This window comes from Callithrix jacchus, chromosome 10, assembly GCF_049354715.1.
Source record: "Callithrix jacchus isolate 240 chromosome 10, calJac240_pri, whole genome shotgun sequence".
NCBI lineage: Eukaryota > Metazoa > Chordata > Mammalia > Primates > Cebidae > Callithrix > Callithrix jacchus.
Window position 1 is genome coordinate 24,626,766 of NC_133511.1, and position 20,075 is coordinate 24,646,840.

The following is a 20,075-nucleotide window of genomic DNA, read 5'->3' on the forward strand; positions in this document are numbered from 1 at the left end:
TGTACTAATTTACATTCCCAAAAGGGTTTCCTTTTCTCCACATCATCACCAACATTTGTTATTGCCTGTCTTTTGGATAAAAACCATTTTAACTGTAGTGTATTAGTCCATTTTCACACTGCTGATAAAGACACACCCAAGACTGGGCAATTTACAAAAGAAAGAGGTTTATTGGACTTGCAGTTCCACATGCAGTTCCTCACAGTCATGGAAGGCAAGGAAGAGCAAGTCACATCTTATGTGGATGGCAGCTGGCAAACGAGAGAGAGAGTTTGTACAAGGAAATTCCCATTTTTTAAAACCATCAGATCTTGTGAGACTCATTCACTATCAAGAGAACAGTGCAGGAAAGACTCATCCCCATAATTCAATCACCTCCCATTGGTTACTCCCACTGCCTGTGGGAATTGTGAGAATTGCAATTCAAGATGATATATGGGTGGGGAGACAGCCAAACCATATCAGAGGGTGAGATGGTAGCTCATTGTAGTTTTGATTTGTATTTCTTTGATGATCAGTGATGTTGAGTACTTTTCCATATACTTGTTTGTCATTTGTATGTCTTCTTTTAAGAAATATCTCTTCAGCTCTTTTGTCCATTTTTGATTGGATTATTAGATTTTTTTCCCTATTGAGTTGTTAAAACTTCTTATATGCTTTAGTTATTAATCCCTTGTCAGATGGATAGTTCACAGATATTTTCTTCCATTCGGTGGTTTGTCTCTTTGATTGTTTCCTTTGCTGTGCAGAAGTGTTTTAATGTGATGTGATCCCATTTATCCATTTTTTGCTTTAGTTGCCTGTGCTTTTGTGGTATTACTCAAGAAATTTTTGCCCAGACCAATGTTCTGTTGTTTCTCTGATATTGTCGTATAGTAGTTTCATAATTTGAGGTCTGGGATTTAAGTCTTTAATCTATTTCTATTTGATTTTTATATATGGTGAAAAATAGGGGTCTAGTTTCATTCTTTTACGTACGGATATTCAGTTTTCCCAGCACCGTTTATTGAGAAGACTGTCTTCCCAAATGTATGTTCTTGGTAACTTTGTTGAAAACAAGTTCACTGTAGATATATGGATTTGTTACTGGTTTCTCTATTCTGTTCCATTGGTCTATATGTCTGTTTTCATGTCAGTACCATGCTGTTTTGTTTACTATAGCTCTGTAGTATAATTTGAAGTTAGGTAATGTTTTGTTTTGCTTAGGATAGCTTTGGCTATTGTGGGTCTTTTGAGGTTCCATATAAGTTATAGGATTGTTTTTTCTATTTCTGTGAAGAATGTCATTGATACTTTCATAGAGATTGCATCAAATATGTGGATTGCTTTGGGTAGTATGGATATTTTAACAATATTGATTCTTCCAATCCATGAACATGGAATATCTTTCCATTTTTTTGATGTCCTCTTCAATTTTTTTAATATAATGTTTTATAGTTTTATTGTAGAGATCCTTCACTTATTTGGTTAACCCCTAGGTATTTTATTTTATTTGTAGTTATTGTAAATGGGATTAGTTTCTTGATTTCTTTTTCGGAAATGACACTGATTTTTGTATGTTGATTTTTGACACTGAATTTATTTATCACTATGTTTTTTAAATAAATTTAATAAAATTAATTTATCACTGATTTGATTTTACCACTTACTGAATTTATTTCTTAGTTCTAATAGTATTTTGGTGGAATCTTCATGTTTTTAAGATTGTGTTATCTGCAAACAAGAATTATTCAGCTTCTTCCTTTCTAATTTGAATGCCCTTTATTTCTTTCTGTTGTCTCATTTTTCTGGTTAGGAATTCCAGTACTATGTTGAATAACAGTGGTAATAGTGGGCATCCTTGTTGTGCTTTAGATCTTAGAGGAAACACTTCAGTTTTCCCCCATTCATTATACTAGTTGTGAGTCTGTCATATATTACTTTTATTATATTGAGGTATGTTCCTTCTATAACCAGGTTTTTGAGGATCTTTTTATTTTATTTATTTATTTATTTATTTAATTTTTTAATTGCATTTTAGGTTTTGGGGTACATGTGCAGAGCATGCAATACAGTTGCATAGGTACACACATGGCAGTGTGTTTTGTTTGCTTTCACCCCTTCACCCACATTTGGCATTTCTCCCCAGGCTATCCCTCCCCACCTCCCCCTCCCACTGGCCCTCCCCTTTTCCCCCCAATAGACCCCAGTGTTTAGTACTCCCCTCTCTGTGTCCATGTGTTCTCATTTTTCATCACCCGCCTATGAGTGAGAATATGCGGTGTTTCATTTTCTGTTCTTGTGTCAGTTTGCTGAGAATGATGTTCTCCAGATTCATCCATGTCCCTACAAACGACACGAACTCATCATTTCTGATTGCTGCATAATATTCCATGGTGTATATGTGCCACATTTTCCCAATCCAGTCTATCATCAATGGGCATTTGGGTTGATTCCAGGTCTTTGCTATTGTAAACAGTGCTGCAATAAACATTCGTGTGCATGTGTCCTTATAGTAGAATGATTTATAGTCCTTTGGGTATATACTCAGTAATGGGATTGCTGGGTCAAATGGAATTTCTATTTCTAAGGCCTTGAGGAATCGCCACACCATCTTCCACAATGGTTGGACTAATTTACACTCCCACCAACAGTGTAAAAGTGTTCCTTTTTCTCCACATCCTCTCCAGCATCTGTTGTCTCCAGATTTTTTAATGATCGCCATTCTAACTGGCGTGCGATGGTATCCCAATGTGGTTTTGATTTGCATCTCTCTGATGACCAGTGACGATGAGCATTTTTTCATATGATTGTTGGCCTCATATATGTCTTCTTTCGTAAAGTGTCTGTTCATATCCTTTGCCCACTTTTGAATGGGCTAGTTTGTTTTTTTCTTGTAAATCTGTTTGAGTTCTTTGTAAATTCTGGATATCAGCCCTTTATCAGATGGGTAAACTGCAAAAATTTTTTCCCATTCTGTTGGTTGCCGATCCACTCTAGTGACTGTTTCTTTTGCCGTGCAGAAGCTGTGGAGTTTCATTAGGTCCCATTTGTCTATTTTGGCTTTTGTTGCCAATGCTTTTGGTGTTTCGTTCATGAAGTCCTTGCCTACTCCTATGTCCTGAATAGTTTTGCCTAGATTTCCTTCTAGGGTTTTTATCGTGCCAGGTCTTATGTTTAAGTCTTTAATCCATCTGGAGTTAATTTTAGTGTAAGGTGTCAGGAAGGGGTCCAGTTTCTGCTTTCTGCACATGGCTAGCCAGTTTTCCCAACACCATTTGTTAAATAGGGAATTCTTTCCCCATTGCTTGTTTTTGTCAGGTTTATCAAAGATTGTATAGTTGTAGATATGTTGTGTTGCCTCCGGTGCCTCTGTTTTGTTCCATTGGTCTGTATCTCTGTTTTGGTACCAGTACCATGCTGTGAGGATCTTTTTTATCATGAAGGGATGTTGGATTTTATGAAACGTTTTTCAGCATCAGTTTGAAATGATGATGAGGTTTTTGTCTTTCACTCTGATGATATAATGTATCATACTGATGGATCTGTGTTTGTTGAACCATCCTGGCATCCCCGTGGTAAATTCTACTTGGTCACAATGAATGATGTTTTTAATGTGTTGTTGAATGTTGCTGCTAGTATTTTGTTGAGGACTTTTGCATTGGTGTTTTTCAGGAATATTGACCTATACTTATGTATTTTATGTTTCTGTTTGTTTGTGGTGAATGCTGCTGAATCTGAGGCTCATCATTCAGAGCAATGGGCTCCCCTTTGGCTCAGGGTAGGTCCAAGGGGCAAGGCCTAGAATCAGGAAACCCAAGAGCCACTTAATGCTTTTCCCCACTGTGGCTGAGCTGTTACCTAAGATCAAGGTAAAGTTTTTTTTACTCTTTCCTCTGCTTTTCTCAAACAGAAGGGGGTCTTTCCTTGTAGTCACCACAGTTGTGAATGGCTGGGTCACACCTGAAGCCAGCACAACTCAGTCTCACCCAAGGCCCCTGGTATGTACTTCCTGGTTACTTCTCTGATTATTCAGGGCCCAAGGAATCTTTAGTCAGCAGGTGATGAATTCTGCTAGGACTGGATTCTTCTCTTCAAGACTGTGGGTTACCTTCTGGCCCAGAGTCTGTCTAGAAATGTCATCCAGAAGTCATGGCCTGGAATGAAGGCCTGACACTGCCCAGTGCCTTATCCTATTGTGGCTGAGCTGGTATCCAAGTCACAAGACAAAAATCCTCTTTGCTCTTTTCTCTCCTCTCCTCAAGCGAAAGATAGTAGTCTGTTTTGGAGCAGTGAGCTATGCTGTCTGGGGTTGGGGGTTGGGGGAGGGTGACACGTGTACTCCCTTAGCTACCCCAGCTGGTGTCTTACTAGCTGGCTTTGAGGCCTGCATAGCAATAGGATTTGCCCAAGAATTAGTTTTTGTGGCCTAGGCAGCCTTTCAAGTTTATTTAGGACCCCAGAGCACTTTAGCCTGCAGTGGTGAGGTTTGCTGAAACTAAGTTCCAGCCACCTGGATGGATGATTCCCCTCTGGTTAGGGCTGGTCTAAATGCTCCTTCTTTGGGCACTGATTGAGTTCTGCCTCATGTTGGCAGCACTGTGTTCCATTACAGAGTCCCACAAATGCTGTACTCTCCCTCCCACAAGTGCATAGATTCTCCTTCCATGCCATGTGGTATCTCTCAGGGAATGAGGGAGGGGTAGTGCAGGCAATTCAAGACCGTCTTTCCCACCCTCTTCAGTGCCTCTTTTGACAATATGAAGTTAAAACCAGGGTCTGTGATTGCTCACCTGATTTTTGGTCCTTTTGAAGGTGCTTTTTTATGTAGTTTATAGTTTCTTCAGGGAGGATGATTGTTGGAGGCTTCTATATGGCCGTCTTGCCCTGCTTCCTCCAAATCTGAAATTCTGTACCTGTTAAGCAACTCCCCCTTTTCTTCTTACCTCCAGCCCCTGGTGACTACCATTTTATCTTGTTTGTATGTATGTACATGTGTATGTATTTATTTATTATTTAAATTTTATTTTAATAGCTGTTGGGGAACAGGTGGTTTGTGGTTACATGGATAAATTCTTCAGTGATGATTTCTGAAATTTTGGTGCATCCATCACCTGAGCAGTGTACACTATACCCAATAAGTAGTCTTTTGTTTCTCACCCCTTCCCACTCTTGCCCCGACAAGCTCCCAAAATCCCTTCTATTATTCTTATGCCTTTGCATCCTTATAGCTTAGCTCCCACTTATAAGCAAGAACATAGAATATCTGGTTTTCCATTCCTAAGTTACTTCACTTAGCCTCCAGCTCCATCCAAGTTACTGCAAAGGCCATTATTCATTTCATTTTATGGCTGCATAGTATTCCATGGTGTATATATACACTACATTTTCTTTATCCACTTATTGGTTGATGGACATTTATGTTGGTTCCATATTTTTGCAGTTGCAAATTGTGCTTCTGTAAACATGCATGTGCTTGTGTCTCTTTCATATAATGACTTATTTTCCTTTGGTTAGATACCCAGTATTGTGATTGCCGGATCGAATGGCATTTCTACTTTTAGTTTTTAAAGGCATCTTCATGCTGTTTTCCATAGTGATTGTACTAGTTTACATTCCACTAGCAGTGTAAGTGTTCCCCTTTCACCACACCCATGCCAACACCTATTATTTTTTTTGTTTTGTTTTCAAATTATGGCCATTCTTGCAGGAGTAAGGTGATATCTCATTGTGGTTTTAATATGCATTTCCCTGATAAGTAATGATGTTGAGCATTTTTTTTATATATGTGTTGGCTGTTTGAATATCTTCTTTTGAAATTTCAAATTCATGTCCTTTGCCTGCTTTTTGATGGAATTATTTGGTTTTTTCCTTACTGATGTGTTTGAGTTCTTTGTAGCTTCTAAATTATTAGTCCTTTGTTGGATGCACAGTTTGCAATTATTTTCTCCCACTCTCGGTTTTCTGTTTGCTCTGCTGATTATTTCTTTTGCCATGTAGAAACTTTTTAGTTTAATTAGGTCCCATTTATTTACTTTTGTTTTTGTTGCATTTGCTTTTGGGTTCTTAGCCATGAATTCTTTGCCTAAGTCAATGTCTAGAATAATTTTTCTGATGTTATCTTCTAAAATTGTTATGGTTCCAGGTCTTAGGTTTAAGTCTTTGATCCATGTTGAGTTGATTATTGTATAAGGTGAGAGTTGAGGATCCAGTTTTATTCTTCTACATGTGGCTTGCCAGCTGTTCCAGTGCCATTTACTGAATAGGGGGTCCTTATCCCACTTTATGTTTTTATATGCTTTGTTGAACTTCAGTTGGTTGTAAGCTTTTGGCTTTATTTCTGGGTTCTCTGTTGTTTTCCATTGGTCTACATGCCTGTTTTTATACCCACACTGTGCTGTTTTGGTAACTAAAGACTCATATCACAGTTTGACATTGGGTAATGTGATGCCTCCAGATTTGTTCTTTCTTCTTAGTATTGCTCTGGTTATGTGGTCTCTTTTTTTCGTTAGGATTGTTTTTTCTATTTCTGTGAAGATAGAATGATGGTGGTATTTTGATGAGAATTGCATTGATTCTGTAGGTTGCTTAACAATGTTGATTCTACCTATCCATGAGGATGGGATGTGTTTCCATTTGTTTGTGTCATCTGTGATTTTTCTCAGCAGTGTCTTATAGTTTTTCTTGTAGAGATCTTTCACTTCCTTAGTTAAGTATATTCCCAAGGTGGTTTTTTTTTCTTTCTTTTTTTTTTTTGCCACTGTTGTAAAAGGGATTGAGTTCTTGATTTGATTCTCAGCTTGGTCATTGTTGGTGTATAGCAGTGCTCCTCATTTGTGTACATTGATTTTGTATCCTGAAACTTTACTGAATTCATTTATCAGTTTTAGGAGCTTTTTGGATGAGTCTTTAGGGTTTAGTCTCTCTTTTTACATTTTTCTGCCTGTTTGTCTAGCCTTATTGGCAGCTGATTAGATTGTGCCAACCCAGATTAAGGGTGGGTCTGCCTTTTCTACCCCACCAACTCAAACATTAATCTCCTTTGGCATATCCTCACAGACACACCCAAGATCAATACTTTGTATCCTTCAATCCAATCAAGTTGACTGACACTCAGTATTAACCACCACAAGTTCACCCCTTGTTCACTTGAGCCCATACACATCTCCTGAGATCATACATAATCTTCAAATAAAGACAGTAATAAGGTCATAATTATGCCTAACATAATAAAACTATTCTTCATACAACCAGAAACGTACCAATCCCCAACCCAAATACCGTTACATAAAGTTAACAATATTTAAATGATGATGTGAAGTCAAGAAATCTTATGTCACATGATAAAGGAGAGAAGAATAAAATGAAGATATTTTCTTAGTACAAGTGTATACATGCACAAACATGTTTTTAACAAAAGGAGGAAATACTCCTGACAGTTACAGTGCTTGTTTCTGCACTGGTCATGTGGTCATAGCTGATCTTGATGACCACCTTCTACCCATTCTGTATTCCCTTTGCCTTCAGCAAGCACCTGAGCAAGTCATGTTTTTTTTTTTCCTGGTGTAGTGACCAAAACCTTCACTCCTGAAGGGTCTGGGTCATTTGTAGTCCTTCCTGGTTTGGACTGTTTTAGTTTCCCATTAGCCTTAATCACAGGGCATGGTAATACTAAGAGACACCCTAATGGATCTCCTGTATTCCATGCATATTCTTCCTTACCTCTGTGGTGGAGTAGTAGACTGATTTCATCTTGAAAGGCTGGGTCAGTCACCCCAGCCAACACTATAACTCCCTTTTTAGCCTATTGACTTAAAGGTAGGAGGAGCCCAAGGCGTCCAGGTGGCAACCTTAACTTCTGCTTTAATGGAATTGTCATTGTGTCTCCTGGTGGCAGAGTTAATCCCTCTGGAACTAAGACCTCTAGGCCAGCAGAATGTAATATTGCAGAACAGGAAGCAAAAATTTTGCTAGTGGATCTCTAGGGGTGATGGTAAGTAGTACCACTTCCACTTCTACTCCTTGATTCCTGGACTCGTGAATCTTGGCTATAGGAGAAACAGTACCATATATTGGACACTGAATCAGAGCATACACAGCCTTCTGGAGAACTTTGCCCCAGCCCTGCAAAGTATTGTCACCTAGTTGACGTTGTAATTGTGACTTCAAAAGGCCATTCCACCATTCTGTCAATCCAGCTGCTTCAGGATGATAGGGAACTAGTAAAACCAGTGAATTCCATGAGCAGGAGCCCACTGCTCTGCACTTCTTCAGCTATAAAGTGAGTGCCTTGGTCAGAGGTAATGCTGTGTAGAATACCGTGACGGTATACTGTGATGGCGGATAAGACATTCTGTGAGTCCACAGATGGTAATGTTGGCAGAAGTATTGTGTGCAGAATAGGCAAACCCATATCCAGTGTAAGTGTTTATTCCAGTGAGGACAAACCTCTGCCCTTTCCATGTTGGTAGAGGTCCAATATATTCAACCTGCCACCAGGTAGCTGGCTGATCACCCTTAGGAATGGTGCCTTATTTAGGGCTCATTGTTTCTCTGCTGCTGGCAAATTGGGCACTCAGCAGTGGCCATACCCAGGTCAGCCTTGGTGAGTGAAATTCCATGTTGCTGAGCCCATGCCTAACCTGCATCCCTGCCACCATGGCCGCTTTATTCATGGACCCGTTGGGTGATGACAGGGGTGGCTGGGGAAAGAGGCTGAGTGGTGTCCACAGAATGGGTCATCCTATCCACTTGATTATTAAAATCCTTCTCTGCTGAGTTCACCTGTTGGTGAGCACTCACATAGGATACAAATATCTTCACAGTTTTTTGCCCCTCAGAGAGGTCCATCCACATACCTCTTCCCCAGATTTCTTTGTCACCAGTTTTTGAGTCATGCTTCTTTCAGCCCCCTGATCATCCAGCCAAACCATTGTCTACAGCCCATGGGTCAGTATATAATTGCACATTTGGCCATTTCTCCTTCCATGCAAAGTGTACAACCAGGTGCACTGTTTTAAGTTCTGTCCATTGGGAAGATTTCCCTTCACCATTGTCCTTCAGGCATGTTCTAGAAAGGGGCTGAAATGCTATAGCTGTCCACTTTTGGGTGATGCCTGCATATTGTACAGAACCATCTGTGGACCAGGTCCTAGTCTTCTCTCCCTCTGTCAGTTGATCATAAGGAACTCCCCATGAGGCCATCAGTGCAGGCTGGGGAAGGGAAGGCAGGGTGGCAGGAGTGGAGACCATGGGCATTTGAGCCACTTCCTCATGTAACTTAATTGCGCCTTCAGGACCTGCCCAAGCCTGATCATGTGTATTCCACTTCCATTTGATGATAGAATGCTTCTGTGTATGACCCACTTTATGGCTAGATGGGTCAGAAAGTACCCACTTAGTTCAGGCCCCATGGTAACTTGATGACCCATAGTCAAATGTTCAGTTTTCACCAAAGCTCAGTAACAGGCTAAGAGCTGTCTCTCAAAAGGAGAGTAGTAATCTGCAGAAGATGGCAGGGCCTTGCTCCAATATCCTAAAGGCCACTACTGTGATTCACCTTTGGGGGCCTGCCAAAGTCTCCAAACAGCATCCTTATCTGCCACTAACACTTCAAGTACCACTGGATCTGCTGGATCATATGACCCAAGGGGCAGAACAGCTTGCACAGAAGCCTGGACCTGTTGTAGAACCTTCTTCTGTTCTGGACCCCACTCAAAACTGGCAGCCTTTCAGGTCACTTGATAAATAGGCTGGGGTAAAACACCCAAATGAGGAATGTGTGGGCACCAAAATCTAAATAGGCCCACTAGGCATTGTATCTCTCTTTCTTAGTTGTAGGAGGGGCCAAATCCTTTACCTTGACGGGCCCAGCACCACTGGACCCCTAGAAATTTTACTGAGGTAGAAGGTTCCTGAATTTTAGTCAGATTTATTTCCCATCATCTGGCACATAAATGTTTCACCAATAAGTTCAGTGTGTTTGTTACTTCTCAATCACTGGATCTAATTAGCATAATGTAATCAATGTGATGGACCAGTGTGATGTCTTGCAGAAGTGGAAGGTGATCAAGGTCTCTCCGAATAAGATTATGACACAAAGCCGGAGAGTTGATATACCCCTGAGGTAGGACAGTAAAGGTATATTTGAAGGCAAATTGCTTCTGATGGGCCTTGTGCACAGGAATGGAGAAAAAAGCATTTGCCAAGCCAGTGGCTGCGTACCAGGTACCAGGAGATGTGTTAATTTGCGCAAGCAATGAAACCACATCTGATACAGCAGCTGCAATTGGAATCACCACTTAAGCTTATGATAATCCACTGTCATTCTCCAAGATCCGTCTGTCTTCTGCACAGGCCAAATGGGAGAGTTGAACAAGGATGTGGTGAGAATCACTAACCCTGTGTCTTTTGATTCCTTGATGGTGTTACTAATCTCTGCAGTCCCTCCAGGAATGTGATACGATTTATTATTTTTCTAGGTTGAGGCAGCTCTAATGGCTTCCATTTGGCCTTTCCTACCATAATAGCCCTTACCCTACCAGTCAGCCAATGTGGGGGTTCTGCCTGCTGCTAAGTATGTCTATGCCAATTATGCATTCTTGCACTGGGAAAATGACCCTAAGATCAGTCCAGGCACCCACTGGACCTACTCTAAGTCAGACCTGAGCTAAAACTCCATTACTTACTTGACCTCTATAAGCCCATTATTAAACTGGAGGACCACAATGACATTTTGGGTCCCCTGGATTCCGTGTCAGCTAGAGCCAATGTCCAGGAGTCCCCAAAATGTCTGATCATTTTCCTTTTCCCAGTGCACAGTTATCCTGGTAAAAAGCTGGAGGTCTTCTTGGAGAAGGATGGGAGAAAGTTTCACTGCATAAATTATCAGTAATGTAGTAGGGTCTTTCCTCAAGGGGACTGGCCTCCCCTTCATTCAAGGGGTTCTGGGTCTGTAAATTGGGCTCAGGCCTGGAAATTAATTGAGGGGCCATGATTTTCTGTTTTTCTGCTTCAAATTAATCTTTTGTTCTTTTGATCTAGAATGTTTCTGCCTATATAAATTAGGTAGGAATGTGGTAGGCTTCCTGTCAGTTTCACTTCTGGGAACACCATGACTAATTAGCCAGTGCCAGAGCTCTGCACGAGTTAGACTATTCTAATTGCCATGTTGCGTCTGCTGTCCATTATGATAGCTACACCCACCTTGCCTTTGATCCTTGAGTGCTGCCTCTTGCCCCTGCCACCTCAGGATCCAATTATTTCCATCATATTTAAATTTTGTAGTTGAGTGACTGTGATTCCCACTGTTAGATCTGACATACAGAGAAGAGCAATTACAGGACTCTTCAAAATGCAGGTGCTGCCCTCACAAATCTGTTTCACAAGGCATTGGTCAAGGGCGTATCTTCTGAAACCTCCCAGCTGGGATGAGTAGGTCTAAAGTCACTAATCCACTCCACCATCCCAATCTCCCTAAGCCTTTGATTCCATTCCTCTACATTAAAACAAGAGAGATCAGACATTTCCAGCTCTCTCACAGTGGGCCATCTTTTACTCCTTATTTCAGCTAACCAAGCAAATAAGCTATTAGAAACCTTTTTTAACTCTGAGCTGAAACATTAACTGCAGAGTCCCTACTTAGTGGCCCCAAATCAATAAATTCAGCCTGATGAAACTCTATGTTTTTTCCACCATTATTCTATACCCTTAATATCCATTCCTATGCTTGTTCTTCAGATTTCTGTTTACATAAATTAGAAAACTCAAGCAGTTCTTTTTGAGTGTAGCACACTTCCTCATGGGTCACACTGAACCTGACCTCTAGGGGCCCACCAGGACATTAATCTGGTTTTAGATCTAGAAGCAAACAGGGTGTTTGGGGTGGCTCCTGAGGAGAATCAGCATTATCTTGCCTGGCAACTGCCTCAGGGGAGGCCATCACTGTTGCCTCAGGCATCACAGGGTTTATCTCCCAGACAATGGGGAAAAGGCTGATGGTAGCATGGGTTGGGGACCCGATGTTGCCACTATCCTCAGGGATGGGAAAGCTGTTTCTTCTGGCAAAAAAACGTTCATCAGAGTTTACAAATTCAGTGTCCCCAGCATTGTCAGGGTCCTCCCACAGGTCCCCATTCCAAGTTGCAGGGTCCCATTCTTTTCCAATTAATGCCCTCATTTTAACAGCAGACATCTGGTGAGGCTACGCATGCACCTTTCATTGTAGGTCAGCCACTCTCATGATAAGATCTTGTGTCTGATTTTCCACAGTTTCAGCTTTTTCTCTACAGGAGATAAGACTTACTCAGCTTTTTCTCTACAGGAGATAAGACTTACTCAGGGCAATCTTAGAAGATCTGAGGCTCAGTATCAATCTGCTTCTGAAGCTGAGAGTTAGAATACCTGAGTTTATCATTTTCTTGTATCACTTTGGCCAGTGAATTTAAGAGCAACCAACCAACTTCATTGTGTTCCTTGGTTCTCCACATATGGTCAAAAGTCACTAAACTCCTTGCCTCTCATGAGCAATGATTCGCGAATGTCAAATGCATTTATTTTACATAACTCTAAACAGTTCACACCAAGGACTATCAATGTTCTTCATACTATTAGGAATACAGTCCTTAGCATTTTTAAGTTTAATCATATTAAGCAGCCAACTCCAGAAACCCCAAAACGAACTATTAAAGATGGACTCCATCTTTAATATTCTTTTCCTTGGCTGGGTGCAGTGGCTCATGTCTGTAATCCCAGAAGTTTGGGAGACCGAGGTGGGCAGATCATGAGGTCAGGCGATCAAGACCATCCTGGCTAATATGGTGAAACCCCATCTCTATTAAAAATAAAAAAAAAACCTAGCCAGGTGTGGTGGCATGCACCTGTAGTCCCAGCTACTCAGGAGGCTGAGGCAGGAGACTCGCTTGAAACTGGGAGGCAGAGGTTGCAGGGAACTGAGATTGTGCTATTGCACTTCAGCCTGGATGAGAGAGCAAGACTTCATCTAAAAAAAAATTATATTTCTCTGGAACTACTTCTGGTACCAAAATCTGTATTAGTCAGGGTTCTTTAGAGGGACAGAACTAATGGGGAGAGAGAGAAAGAGAGAATGAAAGTGTGTGTGTGTGTGTGTGTGTGTGTGTGTGTGTGTGTGTGTGTGGTGTGTGTGTATAATAGGGAGTTTATTAAGTATTAACTCACATGATGACAAGGTCCCACAATAGGCTTTCTGCAGCTGAGGAGCAAGGAGAGCCAGTCTGAGTTCCAAAACTAAAGAACTTGGAGTCCGATGTTTGAGAGCAGGAAGCATCCAGCATGGGAGAAAGATGTAGGCTGGGAGGCTAGGCCAGTCTATTTTTACGTTTTTCTACCTGGGTATATTTAGCCTTGCTGGCAGCTGATTAGATTGCACCCATCCAGATTAAGGGTGGGTCTCCCTTTCCCAGCCCACTGACTCAAATGTTAATCTTCTTTGGCAACACCCTAAGGACACATCTAGGATCAATACTTTGTATCCTTCAATCCAATCAAGCTGACACTCAGTATTAACCATCCCAACTACTTCAGACCTTCATGTAAGTAGAATTACACATTGTTTTTCTTTTTGTAACTGTCTTATTTCACTTAGTGTTATGTCCTTAAGGCTCATCCATGTTGTTTAATGTGACTAAGGCTGAATAATATTCTATTTTATGTCTATACTACATTTTGTTTATTCATGCATCCATCAGTGGACATTTGGATTGCTTCCACCTCTTACCTATTAAGAATTAGCACGGTTAGGAACATGTGTATATAAATATCTCTTTGAGACTGCATGCTTTGAATATGTACTCAGAAGTAAGATCATATGGTGACTGTATTTATACTTTTTTACAGAATGTCTATACTGTTTTCCATAGGAATTATACCATTTTACAGTCCCAACAACAGTGTGCAGGGGTTTTAATTTGTCACATCCTCACCAACACCTGTTATTTTTTATTTTTTTGATAATAGCTATCCTAATGGGTGTGAAGTAATAATTTCCTTGTGGTTTTAGTTTGCCTTTTTCTGATAATTAGTGATGCTGAGCATCTTTTCTTATGCATGTTAGCCAATTTGTATATCATCTTTGGAGAAATGTTTATTCAAGTCCTTTGTCTTTTTTTTTTTTTTTTTTTTTAGTTGGAGTCTAGTTCTGTCACCCAGGCTGGAGTGCAGTGGCGCAATATTGGCTCACTGCAACCCCCATCTCCCAGGTTCAAGCAATTCTCCTGCCTCAGCCTCCCAAGTAGCTAGGATTACAGATGCCCACCACTGTGCCTGGCTAATTTTTTTGTATTTTTAGTAGAGATGGGGTTTCACCATGTTGGCCAGGCTGGTCTTGAACTCCTGACCTTCTGATCCACCCGCTTCGGTCTCCTAAAGTGCTGGGATTACAGGGATGAGCCACCATGCCCGGCCCCTTTGTCCATTTTTAATATGATTAGTTTGGTGTTATTTTGTGCTTCTTTTGTCATTTCAGATTTTTTTGTGTGTTTCATTTTGGGTAGTTTCTATTGTTATGTTTTCAGATTTACTTCTGCAGCATCTATGCTGGTAGTATTCCTATCCACCGTTTTTTTAACTTCAATTTATAGTCTTGAAATTGTAGTTTTCATCTTTAGGAGTTTGATTTGAGTCTTTTTATATCCTAACTTTTAGAACATACAGAATATAGTTGTAATAACTGTTTTAGTGTTCCTCTCTGCTAATTCTAACAACTGTGTCAGTTCTAGGTCATTTTGATTGATTGATTATTCTCCTGATTGTGGGTTGTGTTTTACTGCCTCTTTGTGTGCTTAGTAGTCTTTGGTTGGATGCCCAACTTTGTGAGTTTACCATATTAGTTGCTGGATGTCTTTACATTCTTGAACCTGGTTTTGGTATACAGTCAAGTTCATTTGGGGACTTGCTTTTGTAACTTGGGTCTGGAGCAGTACTTAGTCAGTCTAGGACTGGTTTTTATTCCCTATTGCTCAGATAAGATCATTCTGAATACTTTACCTAATGTTCTGTGGATTATGAGTTTTTCAAGTTTGATTGGTGAACATAAGGACTAATATTCCTGGAGCTGTGTGGACTCTAGTCAGCGTTCTCTCTTATTTTGAATGGTTCTCTCCCTAGCCTTAGGTTATTCCATTGCGTACTTGCGTCCATGCACCAATCAGTGCTCTGCTGTATACCAGGAGATTCTCTGCTCATCTCTGGGGTGCTGTCTTTGGGCAGCTCTCTTCTTTCTGGTACTTTGTCCGGTGAACTCTAATTGCCTTTGTGTCCTTGTACTCTTAACTCCATCTCTTCAATTCATAGAGCCCATCAGGCTTCACTTCAGTTTCCCTACCCTGTGCCACTGCCTGAAACCTTCCAAGGCAGTAATCTCTGGCAGTTATAGGGTTTACTTCACTTGTTTTTCATCTTTTAAGGAGCAGTGTCTTGTGTTACCTGGTATCCAGTGTCTTGAAAACCATAATTTCTTGTATTTGTCTGATTTGTGTATTTTTTTAACTTTTTAAATGTTTTTGGTGGTTTATGGTGGGAGGGCAAATTTGGTCCCTGTTACTCTGTTTTGGCCAGAAGCAGAAGCCCTGTTTACTTGTAGTTTTAATCTAAAAGAAAACTGTTGTGCTAGATTCTTACAGAAAAACTATTTTTTTTTTTTTTTTGAGATGGGGTCTTGCTCTGTCACCCAGGCTGTAGTGCAGTAGTGCAATTTCAGCTCAGTTTAGCCTCCTCCCCCTGGGTTCAAGTGATCCTCCCACCTCAGCCTTCTGAGTAGCTGGGGTTGCAGGCCTGTGCCACCACTGCCTGGCTAAATTTCTGTATTTTTAGTAGAGGTGGGTTTTCACCATGTTGGCCAGACTGGTCTTGAATTCCTGGCCTCATGTGATCCACCTGCCCAGCCTCTCAAAGTGCTGGGATTACAGGCATGAGCCACCATGCCCAGCCCAGGAAAACTCTTTTAATAGTATTTAAATAAGTAGCTATTGCTTATTTCCCTTTGAGAGGAGATAAATTAGCCAGCAGAAATTTTTGAAGATGTTCTTGGGGTATTAAACTGACTTCCCAACTCCTTGTTTCTGGGAATTTCTTGAGTTATTTGGATAAAGAAGCTAATTTTAAATAAGAATTTTATGAAATTCCTAACCATGTTATGATTTTATTCTCAGAATTAAGAAAAAGAGAGAGCAAGAACGTTATGCTGAAGAGCAGAGGATCCTAAGAATGAACTTTCATGAAGAACTGTATTCAGGAGAGAAGATGAGTGAGATACTAGCTCAGTTACAACTTGAAGAGAACAAAGGAGCCAGAGAAAAACAACAACAGAGAGAAAAAGAATACCTGAGGTAATTTGAAAAGGTCTTCATGCGATTCTGGCTCTAGAGGAGACATGGTAGTAAGTCATTGTTCTCATTTTTCTTAAAAGAGAATGGACTGTGTCTTCTCATACTTTTGCTCATTTAGGAATTCATAATGTCATCAAATTTTTTGATTGCCTAATACTTCTCAGGTGTAGCCCTGCATTTTCCTCAGTGCTTTTTCCCAGTTCAAAGAGGAAGAGTCAAGACCCAGAGATATGAAATAGATTTAACAATTGAAGCAGGCTGTACAATCAGGGTTCATGCTCACTCTCTTTCTAGTAGTTCACTTTGCCTAATCATACTTTATTTTTGCAGATATGTAGAAGCTTTACGAGCCCAAATCCAGGAGAAAATGCAGCTGTATAATATTACTTTACCTCCACTATGCTGTTGTGGTCCTGATTTTTGGGATGCTCATCCTGATACCTGTGCCAACAATTGTATTTTCTATAAAAACCACAAAGGTAAGTTTCTTGAAGGAATCGTCAGGGTCTAATAGCAATAAGAAAAATCAGTAAGAGTAGTGATAGTAGTAATTTACCATTTATTGAGTGCTTTTACTATGTATCAGAGACTGTTATAAACCCTTTACAAAATAACTATCTGAGGCAATGAAAATTACAATTAGTTATAGTTCTCTTTGGGATCTATTATCTTCATCTGTTATCTTTTCAGCTCATTCTACTGTAGAAGGACTTGAGTTCCAGGTCCTTTAACTGAAGACTATTAGAATTTGCCTTTTATGTAAGTTAGGACTCTATCCAGTTGAATTCCCTGTTAGTCAAATACTTTATTGGTATGTAACTTGGATGTATTACGACATATAGCCACATTAGATTGCTAGTTCTGCCAGGAGGCACTGAGGAATATAAGAAACAGTATAAACTCTATCAGGAGTCCCAGCTAGAGAAAACTTAGTCGTTCATATTGTCATTAATATTTCTGTTTCCTATCCATCCTTAAATATATTGATTAATACAGTGTACAGATTATGTAGCCCTCATGTATACACTAGAAATACTGCCAGTATATATACTCCTAGTGCTTCATCTGTATGATACGAGTTTCTTACCAGCTTTCTTTTTAAGAACACAAATCTAATTAGGCCATTTCCCTATTCTAAAACCTCTAGGGCACTCCATTGCAGTATAAGATGCATGACATATTTGGTATATTTTCTCTCTGGCTGCAGGCCCTACTCTAGCCTTATGATCGTTACCATATTTTTACTCCTACCTCACACCCTCAGTTCCGTGTTCTTTGCTTTGCTCCTGTTATTTCTTCAAAATTCATCTTTAATGTTACCACTTCTGGGAATCTTTTTCAGCCTGTCCTAGGTAGTTGTACATTCATTCTCAACTTCATTCTGTGATGACATTTTGTTTTTTGGGGTTTTCTTTTTTGAGACAAATTCTTGCTCTATCGCCCGGGCTGGAGTGCAGTGACACCATCTTGGCTCACTGCAACCTCTGCCTCCTGGGTTCAAGTGCCTCAGCCTCCTGAATAGCTGGGATTACAGGTGTGCACTACTGTATCCAGCTAATTTTTGTATTTTTAGTAGATATGGGGTTTCACCATGTTGGCCAGGCTGGTGTCGAACTCCTGACCTCAAGTGATCCGCCTGTCCTAGCCTCCCAAAATGCTGGGATTACAGGCATGAGCCACTGTGCCTGGCCTATGATAATATTTTGCATATGCCTCTGGTTTGGAAGTATTACATGGCAATTTAATTATTTTTGTATCCATTCTCTTCATTATCTTTTCTGTCCTCACAGAGTGTTTGTCATATAGTAAGTAGTCAATAAATATTTATTTGATGGATAGCTAAAGTTAATACTTGAGATACTCTTGGTAGAGAAGCAATACTAATAAGATAGAGGCCAGGAGAGTTGTTTAGAATTTGACTTTATTCATTGCTGTGCAAACCTTCTTTTGCAGCATATACTCGGGCACTGCATTCAGTCATCAATTCCTGTGATGTCTCCAGGGGTAACTCAGCTCTTCGAGTCGCACTTCATAATTTTGCTTCTGCACACAGACGGACTTTGAAAAATCTGTAGTAGGAATCTGAAATACCTGGTAGTATTTTGGCTTTTCTTTAAAATCAACCCTGAGAGATTATTTAAGAAAAGCTGTTCAAGTGTGTAAAATATATAATCTGGAAAGAAATACTGTCTCATATAATAACTGTCTTTATAATTAGATTGTAATCATTGTTTTAATCTCTGCCTTGGAACCAAAATTGAAATTTGACTTGCTCATCTATTCTTTCTTGTGAACCATATGGACCCTATTATTTTAAAACATGATCAGAAAAGTAAGGCTTCTTTTACTTTGCTCTGGTCTGATCAGAAGAGCTCATGTGAAATCTCTGAGATTCTCTCAGTTTTCATCTTTCTAAAACTGTATTTTTGAGCTTGACAGTACTGAAAATGTCTGAATGAAGCAGAAAAGAAAGTGATGAAATGTGTTTCTGAGCATCAGTGGCCATCTATACTGCCATTAGCTTTTCTAGTTTTATATAAGAATTAGAGATTAGAAGAAGTTAAGTTTGATGCACATTTTTCCCTCAAATTTTTTTCTCTCATTTTTTATAATTTATTGCCTCTTTCCTCATTCAGTGACACTGGACATATGAATTTTTAATTGTGCGATTTTTTTTTTGCAAAAAAGGTAAATAAATCCTCTGTCTTTTGAGTATCTTTGATGTGAAATAATTGTGAGTGACATTTGAAAAAGTGAATCTCAAGTCAAAGTGAGTAAATTCCTTACTTCCCTTTTCTTTCCTTTTTTTTTTTTTTTTTTTTTTTTTAGATGGAGTTTCTGTCTTGTTGCCCAGGCTGGGGTGCAATGGTACAGTCTCAGCTCACCACAACCGCCACCTCCTGGATTCAAGCAATTCTCCTGCCTCAGCCTCTCAAGTAGCTGAGATTGCAGGCATGCACCACCATGCCTGGCTAATTTTATATTTTTAGTAGAGATGGAGTTTCTACATGTTGGCCAAGCTGGTCTGGAGCTCTGGACCTCAGGTAATGCACCTGCCTTGGCCTCCCAAAGTTCTGGGATTACAGACGTGAGCCACTGTACCCGGCCTATTTCCCTATTTTTAAAAAACTGGGTGAATAACATGGCTACAGGGCAAATGAAATAAAAATTGCCATAGTTGGTATGAATTTGTTATTTCCTTGCAGTTTTTCCTGATACAAAATATGAAAAAGTTTAACATTATGAATTGGAGGTACATACTAACAGTTTATTTTTTCTACATTCTCTAATGTGCAGTGCTGAAGAAGCACTTAGGTTTGTGCTTGGAAAAATGCCTACACATCTAGCAAAGTCTTGGAAAATAGTTAGAATTACATAAACAAGATTGAATAGTTATTTAACCAGATTATCTAGTTCAGCCAAAATTCTTGAAATAATTATAACTTGATTCAGCCTTTTAGTGTTGTAGTTTTAATAGCTCTATTGAGGTATCATTCACATATTTTATACAATTGACACATTTAAAGTGTATAATTCAGTGGTTTTTAGTATATTTACTGGTTGTGCAGCCATAACCACTATAAAATTTTACTCTAAAAAAAAGGATGATGGCTGATTAGGAACAGCTCTGGAGTGCAGTTCCCAGTGAGAACCCAGAGGGTGAGTGATCACTGCATTTCCAAATGAATTTTTACTGCCCCCAGATAGCAGATTCCCGGGTGAAAAAGCACC

The 20,075-nt window shown here is 39.9% G+C and overlaps 1 protein-coding gene across 10 annotated transcripts in view; it reads left to right on the top strand.

Annotated features, from left to right (window-relative positions):
* Positions 1-20,075, top strand: part of CCDC15 (coiled-coil domain containing 15) — a 120,268-nt gene that overhangs the window by 78,916 nt on the left and 21,277 nt on the right. For 8 of the 10 annotated variants that reach the window (XM_035264972.3, XM_009007049.4, XM_035264975.3 and 5 more), the window contains 3 exons: positions 16,167-16,343; positions 16,674-16,822; positions 18,297-19,056. In XM_035264972.3, coding sequence (XP_035120863.3) covers positions 16,167-16,343; positions 16,674-16,822; positions 18,297-18,418 — 448 coding nt within the window. In that variant the 3' untranslated portion in view covers positions 18,419-19,056. Of the gene's footprint in view, positions 1-13,463; positions 13,551-16,166; positions 16,344-16,673; positions 16,823-18,296; positions 19,057-20,075 lie in introns of those variants that run through there. The other 2 variants (XM_054241695.2, XM_054241697.2) reach the window with 2 other exon arrangements.